This window comes from Ctenopharyngodon idella, chromosome 11 (assembly GCF_019924925.1).
Source record: "Ctenopharyngodon idella isolate HZGC_01 chromosome 11, HZGC01, whole genome shotgun sequence".
Taxonomy (NCBI): domain Eukaryota; kingdom Metazoa; phylum Chordata; class Actinopteri; order Cypriniformes; family Xenocyprididae; genus Ctenopharyngodon; species Ctenopharyngodon idella.
In genome coordinates this window covers 5,942,203-5,961,383 of record NC_067230.1, presented here as the reverse complement: position 1 = coordinate 5,961,383, position 19,181 = coordinate 5,942,203, and the positions used below count along the sequence as shown (strand labels likewise).

The 19,181-nt window shown below is 35.9% G+C and overlaps 1 protein-coding gene across 1 annotated transcript in view; it reads left to right on the top strand.

Moving 5' to 3' along the window:
* The window catches only part of suclg2 (succinate-CoA ligase GDP-forming subunit beta), a 125,382-nt gene that overhangs the window by 62,862 nt on the left and 43,339 nt on the right, over window positions 1-19,181 (top strand). Inside the window, exons 7-9 of the mRNA XM_051912139.1 lie at window positions 3,823-3,919; window positions 6,701-6,862; window positions 9,140-9,282. Coding sequence (XP_051768099.1) covers window positions 3,823-3,919; window positions 6,701-6,862; window positions 9,140-9,282 — 402 coding nt within the window. The remainder of the gene's footprint in view (window positions 1-3,822; window positions 3,920-6,700; window positions 6,863-9,139; window positions 9,283-19,181) is intronic.

Sequence of the window (19,181 nt, the reverse complement as noted above, 5' to 3'; positions counted from 1 at the left end):
GGTACGCGACTACCACTTTGACGCTTCAAAAAGTTCATCTAAAGATCGAAAACTAATCCATATGAATTGAGCGATTTAGTCCAAATTGTCTGAAGAGACTCCATCGCTTTATATGATGAACAGATTTAATTTAGGCATTTATTAACATATAAATATTGATCAGTGGCCATAAACAAAAGCTCAACTGAACCTGCGTCACGAGCGAGAACAAACCTCTTGCAGAAGCTCAAATGTGCTGCCTAACACACGAGAATGATCCTTATTGGTTCTCACACACGTCAAGCAAACATGCTTGAGCTTCCGTTGACCACAACTGATGTGTTGATGAATGTTTATGTGTGAATAAAAGCCTAAATTCAACCTTTTCACCATATAAAGCTCTCAGAAACTGCTTAATTCATATGGATTAGTTTTACGATCTCTTTATGAACTTTTTGAAGCGTCAAAGTGGTAGTCACGTAGCTGTCTCAGATTTCATCAAAAAGATCTTCATTTGCGTTCTGAAGATGAACGAAAGTCTTACGGGTTTGGAACGACATGAGGATGAGTAATTAATAACAGAATTTATCCCTTTAATATGTGCTTTATAAGTACTAATAAACAGCCGATATCCTAGTAATATGTATGTTAATAAGCAACTACAGTAGTCAACATTTGAAGTGGATCAAAACCTTTCATCAAAGTTGTCCTAAAACCCCTTCTTAGGACAACTTCGTTCTTAGGACAACTTTGATGAAAGGTTTTGATCCACTTCAAATGCCGACTACTGTAGTTGCTTATTAACATACATATTACTAAGATATTGGCTGTTTATTAGTACTTATAAAGCACATTAGGACAACTTAGTTCTTAGGACAACTTTGATGAACTTTTTTGATCCACTTCAAATGTTGACTACTGTAGTTAATATTGAGATTTGGACCCTAAACTAAAGTGTTATCGTATTTATAAATCTTGCATTCACTTGAACATTCACCAAACATACCAAACATACAAAGAATCAGTGTTTTCTAACTGCACAGATCCAATCACACTAAACACTTTAAAGACATCTGGATTAGTTCATGTCATAATTGTGTATACAAGTGTATATTTCTCTCAGTATAGACATTCAAGAAGCTTGGCCATATGGAAATTACTGCTAAATGTCTGTCTTGTCAGTTTGGCTCTCGTAAAGTCGTCCCCTTTATTGCGCATCTTCTGCGAGCATCTATTTGAGTCAGTGCTAATTAGAATGTTTGGGATGCAGTATACCGTTAAGTTAGGTTCACCACTTTGAAGTGCAGCGATATGACAAAGAGCGGCGCTCGCCTGTGCGTGCTGATGAGAGCAGCGCTACAATGTTTTCTGTCAGCATGCGCTCATTATCAAAAGAGCTTCCGTTGGTTATGGGAAAGGGAGATGTCATTTTAGCTCTTAAATGCTTTGAAAGAAGAATTTGTTCAGATGACATGCTTTCAGAAAGCATGTGAAATAGCAAAGTGTAGAGCAATAAGCAGCTGGTTATCTTTCCTGTCTTAAGCTCTCGTCAAACCTCAGCTGTCGTATACTGATCAGTTGCTGCCTTTATTAACAAAATGAATAAACAGATAACTGTAGATAGATTTAAAGACACTTTACATGTAGTAATGTTTAACTATTACTCTTTATATTTTGGGGAATTTGGGAGTTTGCTGTGATTAAGAGCATGAAAGCCTATTTGGACATAAGTATTGCTAAAAATTTATTTTAAAAAAATCTATGAAAGTTATTTACAAAAGTACTGCAAAATATACAGAATTGTTACAAAAAGTCAAAATAAGAAAAACTGTATGTTACAAACTGTAAAGTATCCAATTTTCCATAAAAGTGTTACAAATGTTTGAAATATTACAAAATCTATGGAAGTAGTGTTGTCAAAAGTACCAACTTCGATACCAAGTCGGTACTGAAATTTTAAAAATGTGACGCTTTGAGCGATGTTGAGAGGATTCATAAACACCTCTGATTGGCCATTGTGTTCACGCGCTCATCAGATATGTTTGTGATTGGCTACAATGATCAGCACTTCAAAAACATGTTGTAAATAGACATCAATGATGCTCTTCACTGAACGCTGACACAAATACACATGGGAGCGTTTGAAAGCAGGTGTCTATCAGCGGACCTGCTTACAAATGCTTCCGCTTTCAAAATGCACTTCCGTGTGCTTTCACACGCTCCCGTGCGTTGATCATTGTAGCCAATCACAGACATATATATTGAGCGTGTGAACACAGTGGCCAATCAGAGGTGTTTACGAATCTGCTCAACATTGCTCAAAGTGTCACATTTTTAAAATTTCAGTATCAACTTGGTATCGAAGTCAGTACTTTTGACAACACTATATAGAAGCATAACAAACGTATGAAATATGAAAGTATTGCAAAATCTTTCAAAATCTTTCAGTTTTATTTGTGTGAAAGTATGAAATCTTCAATTAAAGTGTGTGAAAATCATAAAATATTATGAAATATACATAAGTATTAAAAAACATGAAATATTAAAAATATTAGGTCTCAACAAAATTGTTGCTAAAAGACAAAATACAAAAGTACTATGAAATCTTCCATAAAAGTGTTACAAAATTATGAAATATTATGGAATCCACAATAAAAGAATGAAACAATTAAGCTGATATTTTGTGATAAATGTAGTATAGAGTATGAAAACTTTTAAACAATTTTCACTAAAGTGTTACAAAAGTATGAAATACTGCGAAATCTATAGAAGTATTACATTTTGATTTACAAAAATATTGCAAAATCTACAAAATTGTTACAGAAAGTCAAAATATGAAAATGTATGTTACAAAGTATGAAAGTAGTATGAAGTTATTCATGAAATTGTTGCGAAAGTATGAAATATTCAGTATGAAAGTGTTAAGAAATCCATGAAAATTGTAACAAAAAGATAAAATGCAAAAGTACTTTGAAATCGTCCATGACAGTGTTACAAAGTAATGTAATATTAAGAAATCTATGAAAAATTAAACTTTTTGTGGATGTATGAAATATATGAAACTTTTGAAAGAGTATGAGATATGAATGTTTTTAAAATCTTTCACAAAAGTGTTACAAAAATATGAAATATTACATTGTATCACAAACATATCAAATATGAAAGCATTCTACAAAATTTTTACTAAAGGACAAAATATTATATTATGTTATTATCTATGAAAGTGTCACAAAATTACAGTATGCAAAAATATGAAATGTTCCATGAAAGTGTTATGAAAGTATGAAAAGTTACAGAATCTATGAAAGTATTACAAAAATATGGAAAAAAGTAAACTGTAGAGTGAATGCACAAAATATGAAATCAATAAAATGTTACAGAAATACAAAATTCATAGTATTGCAAAATCTCATACAGCTTGCAAAAGCCAGCATCTCACTAGCCAATTTTCAAATTTTCCAATTGTCGTAAGCCTCATTTACATAGCCACTGGAGAATTGGAGAGATCGGCTGGACGTTGCCATGTCTCTCAGCAGGGACGCAATAACTGCCACGCTGACTCAACTCCCTGCTGGCTCTACCGACTCCAAATCAATTTCTGTCAAGTTTGAAGTTATCCAAGGCAACTTCTCATTGTCTTGGCAGTGACCTAGAGTACGTTCTGACCAGCAGAGTAAGTGTTCGGTCAAAGATGCGTCCTCATTATTGGACAATGTACAGTATATGACCCAAAATGTATGTGTTTTGTTGCGCTTGAGAGATTTCAAAATTTTCATAAGCTCTCAGAGCTCTTCTGCAAATGTGTAGCTGGGGTAATTAGTGCTCTCTGTGGTTCTGTCACAGGCTGCAGATCAGATTAAGCGACTCTATGATCTGTTTCTCAAAGTCGACGCCACTCAAGTCGAAGTCAATCCACTCGGAGAAACACCTGAGGGACAAGGTAAGGCGTGTGTGTGTATTCGTGCGTGAATGACAGACAGAAACGCTTGCTCACAAATTGCATAAGAGCTCCTGTAAAGATCCAAATAGGACCTTGCAGTTTTCAAGGATAAATGTCATTTTACACTAATGGTTATATTAAACACATGAATATGGAGAGGGCTGCCTCAGCAAAACTTTACAGAGCTTCTCCAACGTAATACTGCCACAAATATGTTCTTAATATGACCAAATACCTCTCCCAGTACCATTTCCACTTGTTTTTTTTTTATAGGTACCTGTTAGGAAATGATGTAGGATGTTGTAACGTTTATTGGTATGAAATTACATACAGTAGGTCCAGAGAGGGTAATGCCTGCAGTATTAGCCTGTCAAATTAAAGAAGGGGAGAGAAATCATCTCGGCCCTACACCATAATGGCAAAATGATTTAGTCCTCATAGGGGCCATCACAAAAGTGCTGCCAATTTTTCTTTTCTTTTCTTTTCTTTTCTTTTCTTTTCTTTTCTTTTCTTTTCTTTTCTTTTCTTCCCTTTCCTTCTCTTTTCTTCTCTTTTCTTCTCTTTCCTGCCCTTTCATTCTTTTTCCTTTCCTTTCCTTTCCTTTCCTTTCCTTTCCTTTCCTTTCCTTTCCTTTCCTTTCCTTTCCTTTCCTTTCCTTTCCTTTCCTTTCCTGTCCTGTCCTGTCCTGTCCTGTCCTGTCCTGTGCTTTCCTTTCCTTTCCTGTCCTGTCCTGTCCTGTCCTGTGCTTTCCTTTCCTTTCCTTTCCTTTCCTTTCCTTTCCTTTCCTTTCCTTTCCTTTCCTTTCCTTTCCTTTCCTTTCCTTTCCTTTCCTTTCCTGTCCTGTCCTGTCCTGTCCTGTCCTGTGCTTTCCTTTCCTTTCCTTTCCTGTCCTGTCCTGTCCTGTCCTGTGCTTTCCTTTCCTTTCCTTTCCTTTCCTTTCCTTTCCTTTCCTTTCCTGTCCTGTCCTGTCCTGTCCTTTCCTTTCCTGTCCTTTCCTTTCCTTTCCTTTCCTTTCCTTTCCTTTCCTTTCCTTTCCTTTCCTGTCCTGTCCTGTCCTGTCCTGTCCTGTCCTGTCCTTTCCTTTCCTTTCCTGTCCTGTCCTGTCCTGTCCTGTCCTTTCCTTTCCTTTCCTTTCCTTTCCTGCCTATATTAAAGTGTTAGTTGTTGCCTTGGTAACGCAATGGTTTACTGATGATATGAGATGTACATAACAACCACATTATGGAGGATGATCAGATATTTCTTTTAATTTTATTATTAATTTGTGTTCACATCGCTCAAATAGAGTGCTTAGCCAGCTACAGAGAAACTGATAGCCATGCAACAGGCAAGTGACCAATACTGAGTGGCGACATCACCTCACGGATTCTACCAGCATGGTTAGACAATTCCGGTCTGAGAATGGTTTGTAATTGTGCTGAGCCTTACCAGGGCCTTACCTATTCCTTACCATAAGAACCATTCAGCCCGACGGTGGAAAAGTGGCTAATGTTAATTTTAATATTAACTAATACATTAGTAAAATCAAAAATTTTATTTGTTAACATTAGTTAATGCACTGTGAACAATCGTGAACAACCAATGAACAATTACAGTATGTTTACTAACTCACATTAACAAAGATTAATAAATGCTTTAAAAATATATATTGCTCATTGTTAGTTCTTGTAAGCCAATGCATTAATGAATGTTAACAAATTAAACCTTATTGTAAAGTGTTACCATTTTATGTATTTTATTTGATTTTTTTTTTCCACCCTTCTCTAGTGTTCTTTACTGTTTTTTTTTTTGTTTGTTTTTTTCTGATTATATGTGTCTTTATTTCAAGTATTCCATTATTGCTGATGTTTGTTTTCTCTGTAATAATAATAATAATAGAGCTTTTTTAGAAAACACCACTCTGACACTGACATTAATAATGATATTTTTCCTGACAGCAACAGCAAAACAAAAGTCTACATATGGCTTTGGCTGTCTTTAGATGCATTGTTTGTTCTCTTTTAATTTTTATTTGTCAAAAAGTGACATAAAACTGTCTGTCTCCCTACTTAGTTCTTTCAAATGTATCATCAAGCTGCACGTTTTGTCAGCTTGTGTGATGGTGAAACTGATCTATTTTTTTTGTTACTGTCTTGCTGCCTTGACTCTACTCTGCTTTTACTTTCTATCTTTATCTGTTCTAAGCACACAGTTCTCTGCAGAAGTATGTAAAACTCTCCTGGTAACAGTGTACAGTTGAGTTTGATAATAGCTCAGTGAACCCAGTGTACTTATCTTTGTTAGTGAGCGCTGGGTCCTTGTAGACTCTGGAGACAACGAGAGGCTGCAAAACACTACAAATGAGAGAGTTGCTGGGTCTGGTCACATACAGCCAAGATAGTCACAGACAACTCTATTCCCAAGCTAATTTTGTCTGTGTTTGTTGCATAAGATAGTCCCGCTGTATAAAATTAGATATATAAATGTATACATGGTGTCAGTGAAGATCATGTCAGAACTACTGGCGTTTGTCATTAGATCTGGATGGCTGTGTTTGTTTGCACATATGCAGCTCCCTTTTACTCAGTGTAAATTATAATATGGAACTGCCATTCCCTCTTTGCTTTATCAGTGACTTGTTGGAGGTTTCTAGGAGAGCACTTAGAGAAATACAAACTTGAATATGATGTTTTGTGCTATTTTCTCACATAATCAAGGTAGCAAATTGAACATGTCTGAAACTTGTTGTAAAAATGTAAATGACTCACTGAATTCCAACACATTTCTGCTCTCTGTCCGCAGTTGTTTGCTTTGATGCTAAAATCAACTTTGACGACAACGCTGAGTTCAGACAGAAAGCTGTGTTTGCCATGGACGACACGGCAGAGAGCGACCCCACGGAGACCGAGGCGGCCAAATATGACCTCAAGTACATTGGACTGGATGGAAACATAGCCTGTTTTGGTTTGTTTTAATGTTTCATATATACATTAGCTTATTATAAAATGATAAACAACATACCAAACTTCTTCAAAACATTCAAATTTCAAAGGTTTCAGAAACCTGTTCCACATCATCCTCATGTCTCAAGGGATATTTGAAATCCAGCTTTAGAAATGCTCTTCTTAGTAGTTTCAAACGTGTTATTTTAGTCTTGAGAACAGGATTTTGTGAAAGTGTTACCAAATGGGCGCCAATCCAGTCATCATCTCCAGCAGCTCTCTAACAGCTCCATAAGGGACCTGGCTGAACCGATGGGCTCTAATTAGCAGGAATCTTCCGGAAAACGACTCAGCTAAGATGATTGTTAGTCTACACATTTAAGTGGTTCCTCATTATAAATCACGGCTCTCACAGTAAAGCACAGAGTAAGAGTTGTTATAGACAAGACGAGCACGGAAGTGACTCTAACTGACCTTGTCGTGTAGACACAAACGCATTCACGCATCATTTACTCGCAGTTAGTTCGCACCTTAAAAGCTTTGTAAACCGGCAAAGCGACAGCTGTTCAGCTGAATTTCACTTTATTGAGTCTAGTGTCAGAGCCCGAGCCAGCACGTTAGCTCAGCACTGAAGAACAGAATAAGGGGAGATGTGTGAAGCCAGGAGAGGTGAGATGTGCAGGAAATGGCTGAATCAGTTGGCTGCCGTACAACTCAAAGCACGACAAGATAGGGCTCACCAGGCCGGCTAACACAGATACTGCAACCACTCTTGACACCCAGTATACTTTTAGTCAAACACAATTTGCTTTCCTTGGAAAGCATTCGGCAGCAGATTTAGAGCCCGAGTTGTGTTTTCAATGGGGTTGGGATCTGAAATTACTTTTTTATTTGCCTGTGCTTTTCTTGTAAATGTGCTGTATGGCTAAGGCTATAGTATGTAACATCAGTCCATGATTTGGAACCAACTTAAAGCCATTAGCTTTACTAAAAAGTAAGAAAAAATGAAAATACTATAATTATTTATTCACATTCCAAACCTATGGCTTTTTTCTTCCATGGAACTTTATTTTTTAAAAGAATTTTCTGGCGTTATATTGAATATTATGGAATTATATTACATTATAATAGTGAATATTCTTTTCAAAATAATGGAGGTGATTTTAGGGCTGTTAAATGTGTCATGTGAAATAGTAAATGTGTCATATATCAGCAGTCCAGATGACTCCATACAGTAGTTTTGTATGAAGAACAGACTGAAATTTAATCTGTTGCTTGATAAAAAATTTTGACATAGGGAGCTGGCAATGTCTGAATCATGAACAAAACATTTGAAACAATTGATCCAATTCAAAAACTGGTCCCTGTGATTCTTTCACAAATCTCACTTATACGATCAATAGAACTCTCTGAACGCGTCAGTGTAAGAACTAGTTAAAGGGTTAGTTCACCCAAAAATGAAAATTCTCTCATTAATTACTCACCCTCATGTCCTGTAAGACCTTCATTCATCTTCGGAACACAAATTAAGATATTTTTGATAAAATCCGATGGCTCAGTGAGGCCTCCATTAACGGCAAGATAATTAACACTTTCAGATGCCCAGAAAGCTACTAAAGACATATTTAAAACAGTTCATGTGACTACAGTGGTTCAACCTTAATGTTATGAAGCAACGAGAATACTTTTTGTGTGTCAAAAAAACAAAATAACCACTTTATTCAACAATATCTAGTGATAGGTGATTTCAAAACACTGCTTCATGAAGCTTCGAAGCTTTACAAATCTTTTGTTTCGAATCAGTGGTTCGGAGCGTGTATCAAACTTTTTATTATTCTCGTGGCTTCATAACATTAAGGTTGAACCACTGTAGTCACATGAACTGTTTTAAATATGTCTTTAGTAGCTTTCTGGGCATCTGAAAGTGTTTATTATCTTGCTGTCAATGGAGGCCTCACTGAGCCATTGGATTTTATCAAAAATATCTTAATTTGTGTCTCGAATATGAACAAAGGTCTTACAGGTGTGGAACGACATGAGGATGAGCAATTAATGACAGAATTTTCATTTTTGGGTGAACTAACCCTTTAAATTTCCATGAAAGGTGTTTGTAGCATGAAAGGTCCAGTCCCTGTTCATTGTAATTGCGTACAAAAGAGCAACTGGCACATTATTTATACATTCTCCCTTTTTGTTCCATGGAAAATAGAAAGATGTGCAGATTTGGAATGACATGAGAGTGAGTGAATGATGACAAAATTATTATTTTTAATGTCTGAAACATGATCTATATCCACAGTTAATGGTGCTGGCCTTGCTATGGCAACATGTGACATCATAGACTTACATGGTGGAAAGCCTGCTAACTTCCTGGACCTGGGTGGAGGTGTAAAGGAGAATCAGGTGTACGTAGCCTTCAAGCTTCTCACTGCTGATCCGAAGGTATGAATGATTTAAAAGTATGTTGATCCAAACCAAAAATTTAAATACCCCATAAAAGGTTAGTATAGAGGTGTTTTAAAAGAGTTTGATAAGAAATAAAAAAGTTTAAGTTGCTCTCCTTTAAACTTCATTACCGTTTTCAATTTAGTACTACTTTTTCCACTCTTTGAAGTTTTCTCCATCTGGGATTTTGTTGACTCCTTAGGCACCACAAAAGACTGTGGGCTTGCGGCCGATCCCAGTTCTTTTTACCATCATTACGAGCTTGTGCTCAGATCAATATCTTCGCTACAGTCACACTTTTCAACTCTGGAATTGTAAACACACCAAGACACACACACATACCTCATAACTCATCTTTTCACCAATTCTTTTCTCCCCCTGACCCACACTTGCTGTCCTCCTCCTGTTGATTACTCGCTCTGGAGTGCAAGATCATTTTGCTTGCAGCTTTTATGAGCTGTGGAGTTGTTTTTCAGATAATGATCCTTTGCCGAAGCAGACCGGAATTCCTGGCATGATGCTGATAATTTGCTTGTGTTTGTTGTAAACACGTCAATATGCACCTGATTTGGTTTCAACTCAGTGTGTTTGTATTCAGGATGCACACTGATATCTTCATAACAGAACTCTGTTTACAATAATGGAAAACATGGAATTCATCTAGTATCATGCTCACTGTGCATCAGTAAACAGGAGTTCTGGGTTTTAATAGCACACCTTGCTTTTTGTGTATTGCAGCCCAAAGCAGCAACGCTACATACATGCAGAAAGTGATTTCATCTAAAGATTGAATCACTTCATATTCATATTGTTCTCCTCAGATAGAAGATGCACTTTGTTTTTCTATGTTTTTCTATGAATTGATCAGCAAAGGAAAACAGAGAAGAAAACAATGAAACACAGAAGTCTATTTTTTAAAGGCATTTCTCCTTGTCCCTTTCCAGAGAGTCAAACCAATGATTCTTTCAAACCACTGACAAAAATAAGGATTTATGTTATAATATTTTTGCTGACTGAATTATACTTGATTTAGAGAAAGAAGACAGAAAAATTGTGTTGAATATTTCGCAAAGTGTATAGTTCCAGTCTCCTCCTGTCTCTCCTGCCCTCCTGTCGTCAATGGGGTACCTGAAATTTTCTGAGCTCTATTGGGGTAGAGTGGCGGCCCTCCCCTGCAGTCACACATTTCCCATTCTGAAGCCTCTGTGTACAGCGATTTGCATTTCACAGAAGCGTTCAGAGCCACCCAGGCTCTGTGGAAGGAATATTAATGGGAATGTTAATTATCGGATCCTCTGGCGGGATGAAACGCAGTTGCCTTCTATCTTCCATCGGAAATGTTTGGTTTGTTTGTTTTTGGGAATATTTTCCCTTGCTTCCTTCAAATTATTCTCATTAATTTAACAATTGATTAGTGATTGGAATTAACCCATCCCCAACTCTCCAAAAAAAAAAAAAAAAAATAGACAAAAAAAATAATAATTAAAATGGCCCTAAAACCGAGACTTGAGGTACACCGCTCTTCTAGTATTGGATTGTATTAGCTTAAAGAATGATCTAGGGTTCAATACAAAGGAACCAGGCAATAAACATAAAAATACACTGTTTATAGCCACAAGACTTAAATATTATGTGCGTTAACATGAGATAAATATGAAAAAAATATCTAATAACCTGCATGTGTGAAGTTATAGCTAACTTTAAACTATATCATATCTCCTATAAAGCTGCCATTAAAAATGAAAACTTTTGAGCAGTGTTTGTGTAAAGATACCAAGAAAGGAAGTAACAACTTCCTTGTTTACATAAAGTAACTTATGAAGATATTATTTAATGTAAGTGCTTTAACACAAATGCGAGCTTTGATTTTTCTTTAAACCATCTAGACGCTGACAGTTTTCAGTTTTGAGCTGAGAGATGAATGAAATTATGTCTGTGGTAATCAACATGCGAAAAAAACCTGTCAGTTGAACCTAACTTGTATTTTTTAAGTACAGCTAGAATTGCAGTGTTGTACGATTGAAGACTTTGAAATTGATGTATGGAGGGTTTAAGCTGATGTACTATCAAGCTGTGTAACCCTTCCTTTAGAGTCTGCAGGGAGGCAAGTGCATTGTGTATATATGCACTCCTTTGATAAGATTTATTTTATTCTTTCTTACTGAAACTACCTTCCCTGGCAATTCAGAAGAGAAGGGACTCTTGAACTGTCTCCCACTCTTGCTGTCTTAGTTTCTTTCCTTTTTTTCTTCGGACATGGGGCATTTGGAGTTCTTTTTTTTCCTCTTGTCCCAACTGTATTAAAACTGCCTCTTTATTTATCTTTACAACAAGCAGGTTGATAAATTAAGGCAGTGCCATGGAAGTGTGTACAGAGTGGACACGTTTTGTAACACTTGGATTACGTAAGTCAGTCTTCGATAATAATCATTGTTCAGATTTTTTATTTATGCCACTGAAATGTGGAAGAAGAATGATGGAGAACTTTTGAACCTTTTCAACACGCACCACACACAGTACATTGCAAAGTTTTATCATAGAACATGAATAAAACATTTCACATTTGCCACGGTTTTAGAAAAAGCCGAAAGCACCTGCTAGTCGAATCCAAATGGCAACGGCTAAACAACGCCATTATCCCACTCCCTTCCTCCGAAGTTAGATGTGGGAGACGTGGATGGATAGATGTTATTGCTTGTGGCTATTTGGTCCCTATATAGTGTAGTTTGGAGTGGGAGTGAATTAGGGCTGTGGCGTGTCAGACGTGCTCCCAGGCAATGGTTGTTTGATGAAGGTGCTTGGCTGGGTAATTGTGACCGGTGGGGATTTCACCTGCCCTGGGTAGAGAAGGCTGCAGCACTGGGTTGTTTGATGGGTATTTGAGGTTAACTAGGAGCCAGCACTGGAGCTTGATACTGTTTGCTGGCTGCTGCAAGGTAAATCTGAAACAAATGTTGTTGAATGTCAGTTCTGTTGGTCGAAACACTGTGTGCTTGAATGTTGGAGGTCCCGTACAGCACATTAATGTGTTATCTTGGAGCTATAACTCAATCAGTCTATCCTGGAGATGACACATGTTTGCTCAAGGCATCATGGGATTGAATATGTCTTTCTTACACTGGTGCTTGACCAGGGAATCTGCCAGCCTCTCTCAGAATTGGTTTATGCTGAAAGCCAGACAATGACATAACTCGTTGCAACATAAAGTGTCCACAAAAAAACTTTTTTTTTTTTTTTTTTTAAATTAAGTTTTGAAAACATTTTTTAACACCCACAATAGTTTAATTCAGCTTTTGTATGCTACCACATCGAAACAAATAAAATGTATATTTATATTTGATATTTATGATGATATAACTTTTTATTTTAGACAGGCCTGGAAAATAAAGCGTCTGGAGTTTGAGAATGTACACTTTATATGCAGTATAACAAATAATATTTATAGAAGGTAATTAAAAAATTATATTTTATATACTACCATTCAGAGGTTTGGGGTCTGTAATGTTTATTTAATGTTTAAATTGTGAAATATTATTACAATTTAAAATAACTGCTTTCTATTTTAATATATTTTAAAATGTAATTTGTTCCTGTGATGGCAAAGTTGGGTTTGCCTGTCTTCAGTGTCACATGATCCTTTAGAAATCATTCAAATATTCTGATTTGCTGCTCAAGAAACATTTCTTATTGTTATCAATGTTGATAACATCTGAGTTGCTTAATATTTTGATGCATATTATGATAATATATATATAAAATATATATGATATTCTTTGATGAATAGAGCATTCAAAAGAACAGCATTTATTTAATTCATTTATTTAATGGTACAAATCTTTTGTAACATTATAAATGTCTTTTAAAATATATATATATATATATATATAATTTTTTTTTTTTTTTTTTTTTTTTGACCACAAAGTTTTGAACAGTAGTGTTTTTTTTTATTTTTTATATATTAAATATTTATATTTATATGTAATTGTAAATGGATGCAAACTGCTGTCACTTCAATACGTCGTGTTCATGTATACTTTTACAACTCTTTGATTCTGAATTTGATCTTTTTGATTGTTCGTGAACAGCTACCTGCTCTGTTTCCAGAATTACCTATATCTTATTCAACATCCTCAGTGACTGAGCTGAAAAATCCTATTGGCTCGTTCTGTCCTGCTTCACGGTCAGGGACTCTCACCGGAGCATGGGGACAGCATGCTAGTATGAGAGTAAAACAGGATGGAAAGATGTGGTAGGGTAATGAAAAAGTGAGAGAAAGGTTAACACTGGGGGATGAGAAGCCCTCTTTCTGCTCTCCTCATTACTGTCTGTGCCACTGTCTGCTCAACATTAAGCACGACTCTGGCCTTTATATATGAGTACAAACACACAAATATACTCTCGCTCCCACCTTGCACATACTCCATCATTTGTATCCTTTGGGGCCTCCATGCCCTTGTCATCTCCATTGTGCTGGTGATGTTAGTGTATAATGATCAGTCGTCCCTTCTCGGCTGTCTGGGGCCTGAGGGAATCACATTTCCCATTTGTTCAAAACACAGGCAATAAGAGCCAGCCCAATCTCCCAGCCCCAACATGGCCACCTTAGTAATGGAGCTCATTTCCCCTGCGTCTGGCTGTCTGGCCCAGGACCGCGCTCAGCGGAGCCCCGCATCGCCAGATCCTCGGCCCCTGCTCTCAGACCATTAATGCTGACTGATAGGACGATGTCTCACTGGCAGGAGACACATTTATTTTGTGTACGGGCTGCTGAAGCTCAAAGAACAGCAGAGAATACATAAGCAAACAATAACTAATCTCTACACACTGGCTGAATGGCGTCCATTGTTCTGAAACATTTTGATCCATTCTGAACACATGGAGCATGTTTTCTACTATGTGATTACCTTACCCACTAGTAATCAGTCTACCTGGTTAGGTAGTCCCACAAAACAAGTTAGCTCCTAAGTGGTTGGGAGTTTTGGGGGTTTCTTCGCTTTTTCAATAATGTCAACACTTGTTTCAAAACTTTGTTTCCCACCCATGAGTATGATGGATGATGCTATACAAAAACCAATAAAACGCAGCACTGTTCTTTCTGATGTGCTAGCAAGCGAGCAGCAAAGAAGCTACTTTCAGTATTACCTTGCGTGGATGAGGTCTCCAGAGTATGCTTGTTTTGTTTTGGAAATGTTCTTCACATAAGGCATTTCTCAAAAAAAAAAGAGTTTGAGAGCTTGTTATGCAAATTTGAAAGGGAAAAATGTGCTCAGAAATGCAAATCCTGCATTTTTGTTTTTCAGAATGAGGCAATATCTGTTGGATTTTCAGTAAGATCTCTTGGAAGTAGAAAAATAGTTTTTCTTTTGTAAGTCCAGGTAATTATTTAATCTCCACAGCAGAACTTTTTGCAGATTTAGAGGGGATGCAAACTGTAAAATGACTCATGACTTAATTAGTAGTTTTTGCTCTGGGGTCTGATGGGTTTTTTTGCACTGCAGTGGTCCGAGTCTTAGGGCTGAAGATTAAAGTGATTTATTGTGGAGAAGAAATGTGGTGAGATCACAACCTCCATGTTCTGTCCACCTTCTTCTATATTGAACCAGTGATGAGATGAGAATAAACTGTAATTTGCAGTCATTGGCCAATTACAACCAGAAACTTCACAGTTCACAGTGCAGAGTCGCAATGTGAATGTGACCTTTTTCACACAATAAATAGCACTTTGCAATGTTAAATTTAAAGCTGAGATGTATAATTTCTGTGCCACAATAGAACTTCAAAACTAATGACTGTTTAAAACATAGTTTTAAATACTCCCCCAGGTTGTCTGGTTCCAAACTCTTGTCATTGGTTGAGCCAAGTGGACTGACATTGCAGCTCCATTTGGTGCAGTTAGTGGCACAGAACCCAAGGGTGTAGGGGAATTTACAGTTAAAGACCCAAGAACAGAGTTTAGAGTTTAAAGACCTGGAGTCAGAGTTTAAAAAATTAAATTGAAGAAAATTTCACTGAAGAATAGTTTGCAGTTTCATCAGCATAAGTCGGCTTCAACACTCACAAGGAGTTCGTAGGCCGCTCTGCGTATACATTCACATTCAATACATTGAATGTGACTTATTCACTTCTGTTGCTGTTCACGGTTAGGGACTATTTTTTCCAGCGGAAGGAAGGCTTTTAGGGAAAGTTTACTTCATGAAAGTTGCATTGATACATATTTTTGGCTTTAATATTTGTATTGTGTGGTAACCGTTTTATAAAAGCAATAAGGTACTCGAGGCCAGTGCTGTATCATGAATAAGTCACGGCTATATTATATTATATTATATTATATTATATTATATTATATTACTCCAGTCTTCAGTGCCTTCAGAACTCATTCTAATATGCTGATTTATTGCTCAAGAAACATTTCTTATTATTATCAATGTTGAAAACAGTTGTACCGATATAATACATCTTTTTCCTCAGGGTTCTTTGATGGAAAAAAAAAAGTTCAAAAGCATAGCATTTATTTGAAATAGAAATCTTTTGTAACATTGTACATGTCCTCATTTTTGTCCAATAAATTGTATTCATTGTTGCTGAATAAAATGATTAATTTCTTAAAAAGTAGCTTGCTGACCCCAAACATTAATTTAGTTTAGTTTAGTTTAGTCAACCAAGAATGCAGAGACGAAGGAAGGAGGCAAGAGGAACCAGGAAGGAAGCAAAAGGAAGCAAGCAATCATAAGTTGCTACTTCTTTAATCTCATTAAAAATATGGCATTAAAAATGACCGGATCACCATAACCCCTCACTGAAATGTCCATGTTCCAAACACATCATCCAGTGCTCTTTGATCTCTATTAGATATAGCAGCACCAGATATGCCTTTTAGTTAGAAAGCCTGATTTATAATGAATACATAAATGACCCCCTTGCAGAATAATATACGTGTTGTGTAGTCGGTGTCTAATAAAAGAAGCTGTTCTGCATAAATGTTAGCTTTTGATATTACTTTATTAAACATGGCCTGTGATCTTTTTTCTCAGAAACTTCATATTCATCCAATTATTGTGAGAGTTTTCGTTTGTTAGGTTTTCATTGACTAATGCAAGACCTCAATTGAAGAGGCTTTCCACAGATGCATTTGATGATCTACTTACAATGTGTCATGTATTATTTATTTTTTTTTGTTTTGCTTTTGTCAGAAGGGTTGCTGTCTGTCTCAATCCAGCCCTTTACTTTGATCAGATCTGTTCAACAGTACAGCCACTCTTGCAGAGTCATTTTTGTTCTAGTTTAAATAATGTGTGGATAGGTCCATGTGCACTGACATTTAAACATGGTTCTTTTGCTCTTTTGGCAATTTTCCTTATTTTAAGAGATAAGATACAACATGATAGGGTGAAGAGGTGCGAACAGGATCAGAAGCTGGACTCAAACTTGCATTGTCTGCACTTTTGACAAAATGTGGCTTATTTAATGATCTCCCTTTGGTTGACCTTATATAATACTCAACAGAAGCACAAACCTGGACTACTTTACTGGTGTCCACACACACTTTCCTTGCAGGAGAACTTGTCACAACATAAATACACCACAAGTGTTTGACGGGCAGGCAGTGCTGTGAAAAGCAAATAGTCGATTTGCGCAATGGGAACGTCCATTTATGCAATGAGAAAAGACCATTTAACTGAGCACTGAGCTTTTTTCAGACACAAAGTAGAGTTTCTATGTAGATTGTATAGAGATTCCTTTAGAAATCATTCTAATATGTTGAATCAGTGCTTATTTATTTTTGGTGCTCAATTAATAATAATGGTTCTTTTTATTATCAATAAAAATACTGAAAACAGTTTTTTCTGCTTAATATTTTTGTGATATATATTTTTTTTTTTTCAGGATTATTTTAAGAATAGAATGTTCAGTAAACATTTATTTGAAAGAACACTTTTGTAACATTATATATGTCTTTAACTATCACTTTTAAACAATTTAATGCATTCTTGTTGAATTAAAGTATTCATTTTTTTTTTTTTAATCATGGTTTCCACAAAAATATTAAAAAAGCAGCAAAGATGCACTGATAAAAATACAGTAAAAAAAAACAGTAATATTGTTATTGAAAACAGTTGTGCTGCTTAATATTTATATTTTAATGAAAAACATACACTACCTTTTAAAGGTTTGGGGTAAGTAAGTTATTTTAAGAAAGTAATACTTTTATTCGGCAAGGGTGCATTAATTTGATCAATTATTTGACAATTTTGACATTGATAATAATCAGAAATGTTTCCTGAGCAGCAAATCGGTATATTAGAATGATTTCTGAAGGATCATGTGACACTGAAGACTGAAGTAATGATGCTGAAAATTCAGCTTTACCATTACAAAAATACATTTCACTATAATATATATTACAATAGAAAAAATGTCAATTTCTTAAATTAAATTCCTTATATTAATTTTTGCTGTGGTATCAAAATTGGTATAGAGAATTGTGAAACTTCACTTGTATTGGTATCAACTACTAATGCTTTTGGTATCGTTTTAACTCTACTCTCATGTATAAGGACACTTGTGGGATCTGTCCCAGACTTAACTTTTTATCTGTATACTAAACTTTTGAAATAATGAAGGATACTGGGTTTATCTTGCTTGACCATCTCCATGAAATTTTCATTAGATAACCTTACTATCACTTCATCCTTTACCATAGATTACACTTTATTCATTAAGTGCAATCCTGGTGTTTTATATTCTTGTCTCATTTGGTTTAGGTATTGATCGTGGTGTATGAAGTTTTTCCTTTGGGTCTCTTTATTTTTCCCTTCCGACACTAATCTTGGCCCGATAAGGTCTGCTGTTGTGTTCCTGAGTGTATTGCTGTCCAATACAAATGCTAAATCTGATCTGGTCGTGCACAAGCGCGTACATTGCACAGGAGGGTGCGAAGTGAAATTTTGATCCAATACTTCCCTGCTATCTCTTCCGAATTATTCCTGCGATCATTACACACATGGCTCAAAGGAAGCCTGCAATGCCTGAGCTCTTCGTTATCTGTCCCTGTCTTTCTCTTTCTCTCTCTCTCCTAAGTTAGATTGTGTTTTAAGGCACCGTATCGATGTGCAACCTGGAGCTCCCCTTTATATTAATTAGCTTCTCTTTCCTTTATCTTTACTTCATTTATCAATGGCTGCCAGATAATGGCGTTCCAGGGCCCAAGAGAGCATTGTGAAAAGGATGAAGAAATTGTAAGGGGAAAAAAAGGGTTAAGAAAGCCTTTAGTAATGGCAGAGATGGTTTTTATGAATGATGAAATATCGTAGTCTTGGTTAGTCACTTCCTGTTATCGTCCTCCTCAGCTTACCTTAGGTGTGGGTGTGTGTTTGTGATCCAGGTAAACCATACATTGTTGGGACCAAATTTCCCCTCAAAGATAGTAATATAAGTTATTTTTGACTACTTTGGGTTTTTTTGGGTTTTTGTCCATAGGCGGAAAACAGCTTATAAATCAAACAGAATGTTTTTGTTTTGTTTTGTTTTTTTTTAAAGTTTTCTGCATTGTAAACCCAAATAAGTTGGGTTTAATAATAACCCAAAACTCAAAATAAATAAATAAATAAATAAAAATAAAAATTGCCTCAATCAGTTGCCTCAATTTTTAAGTTAAAATGGTAGCTGGTAGACTTTTATTTTGTACTCATACATTTTAATTGTTCTTAACTTGAAATGTTTGAGTACACTAATTCATACATTTAACTTAAAATTTTCATGTAACATTAATGTGAACATTTCTATTAGTGTCAACTTAGCTAGCTATAACAAGCTAATTCAGAAAATGCTAACTTGTTTATTTGCTAACATGTTAACAATAGCATGGTATAGCACTTGCTGAATGAGTACAGCAATAT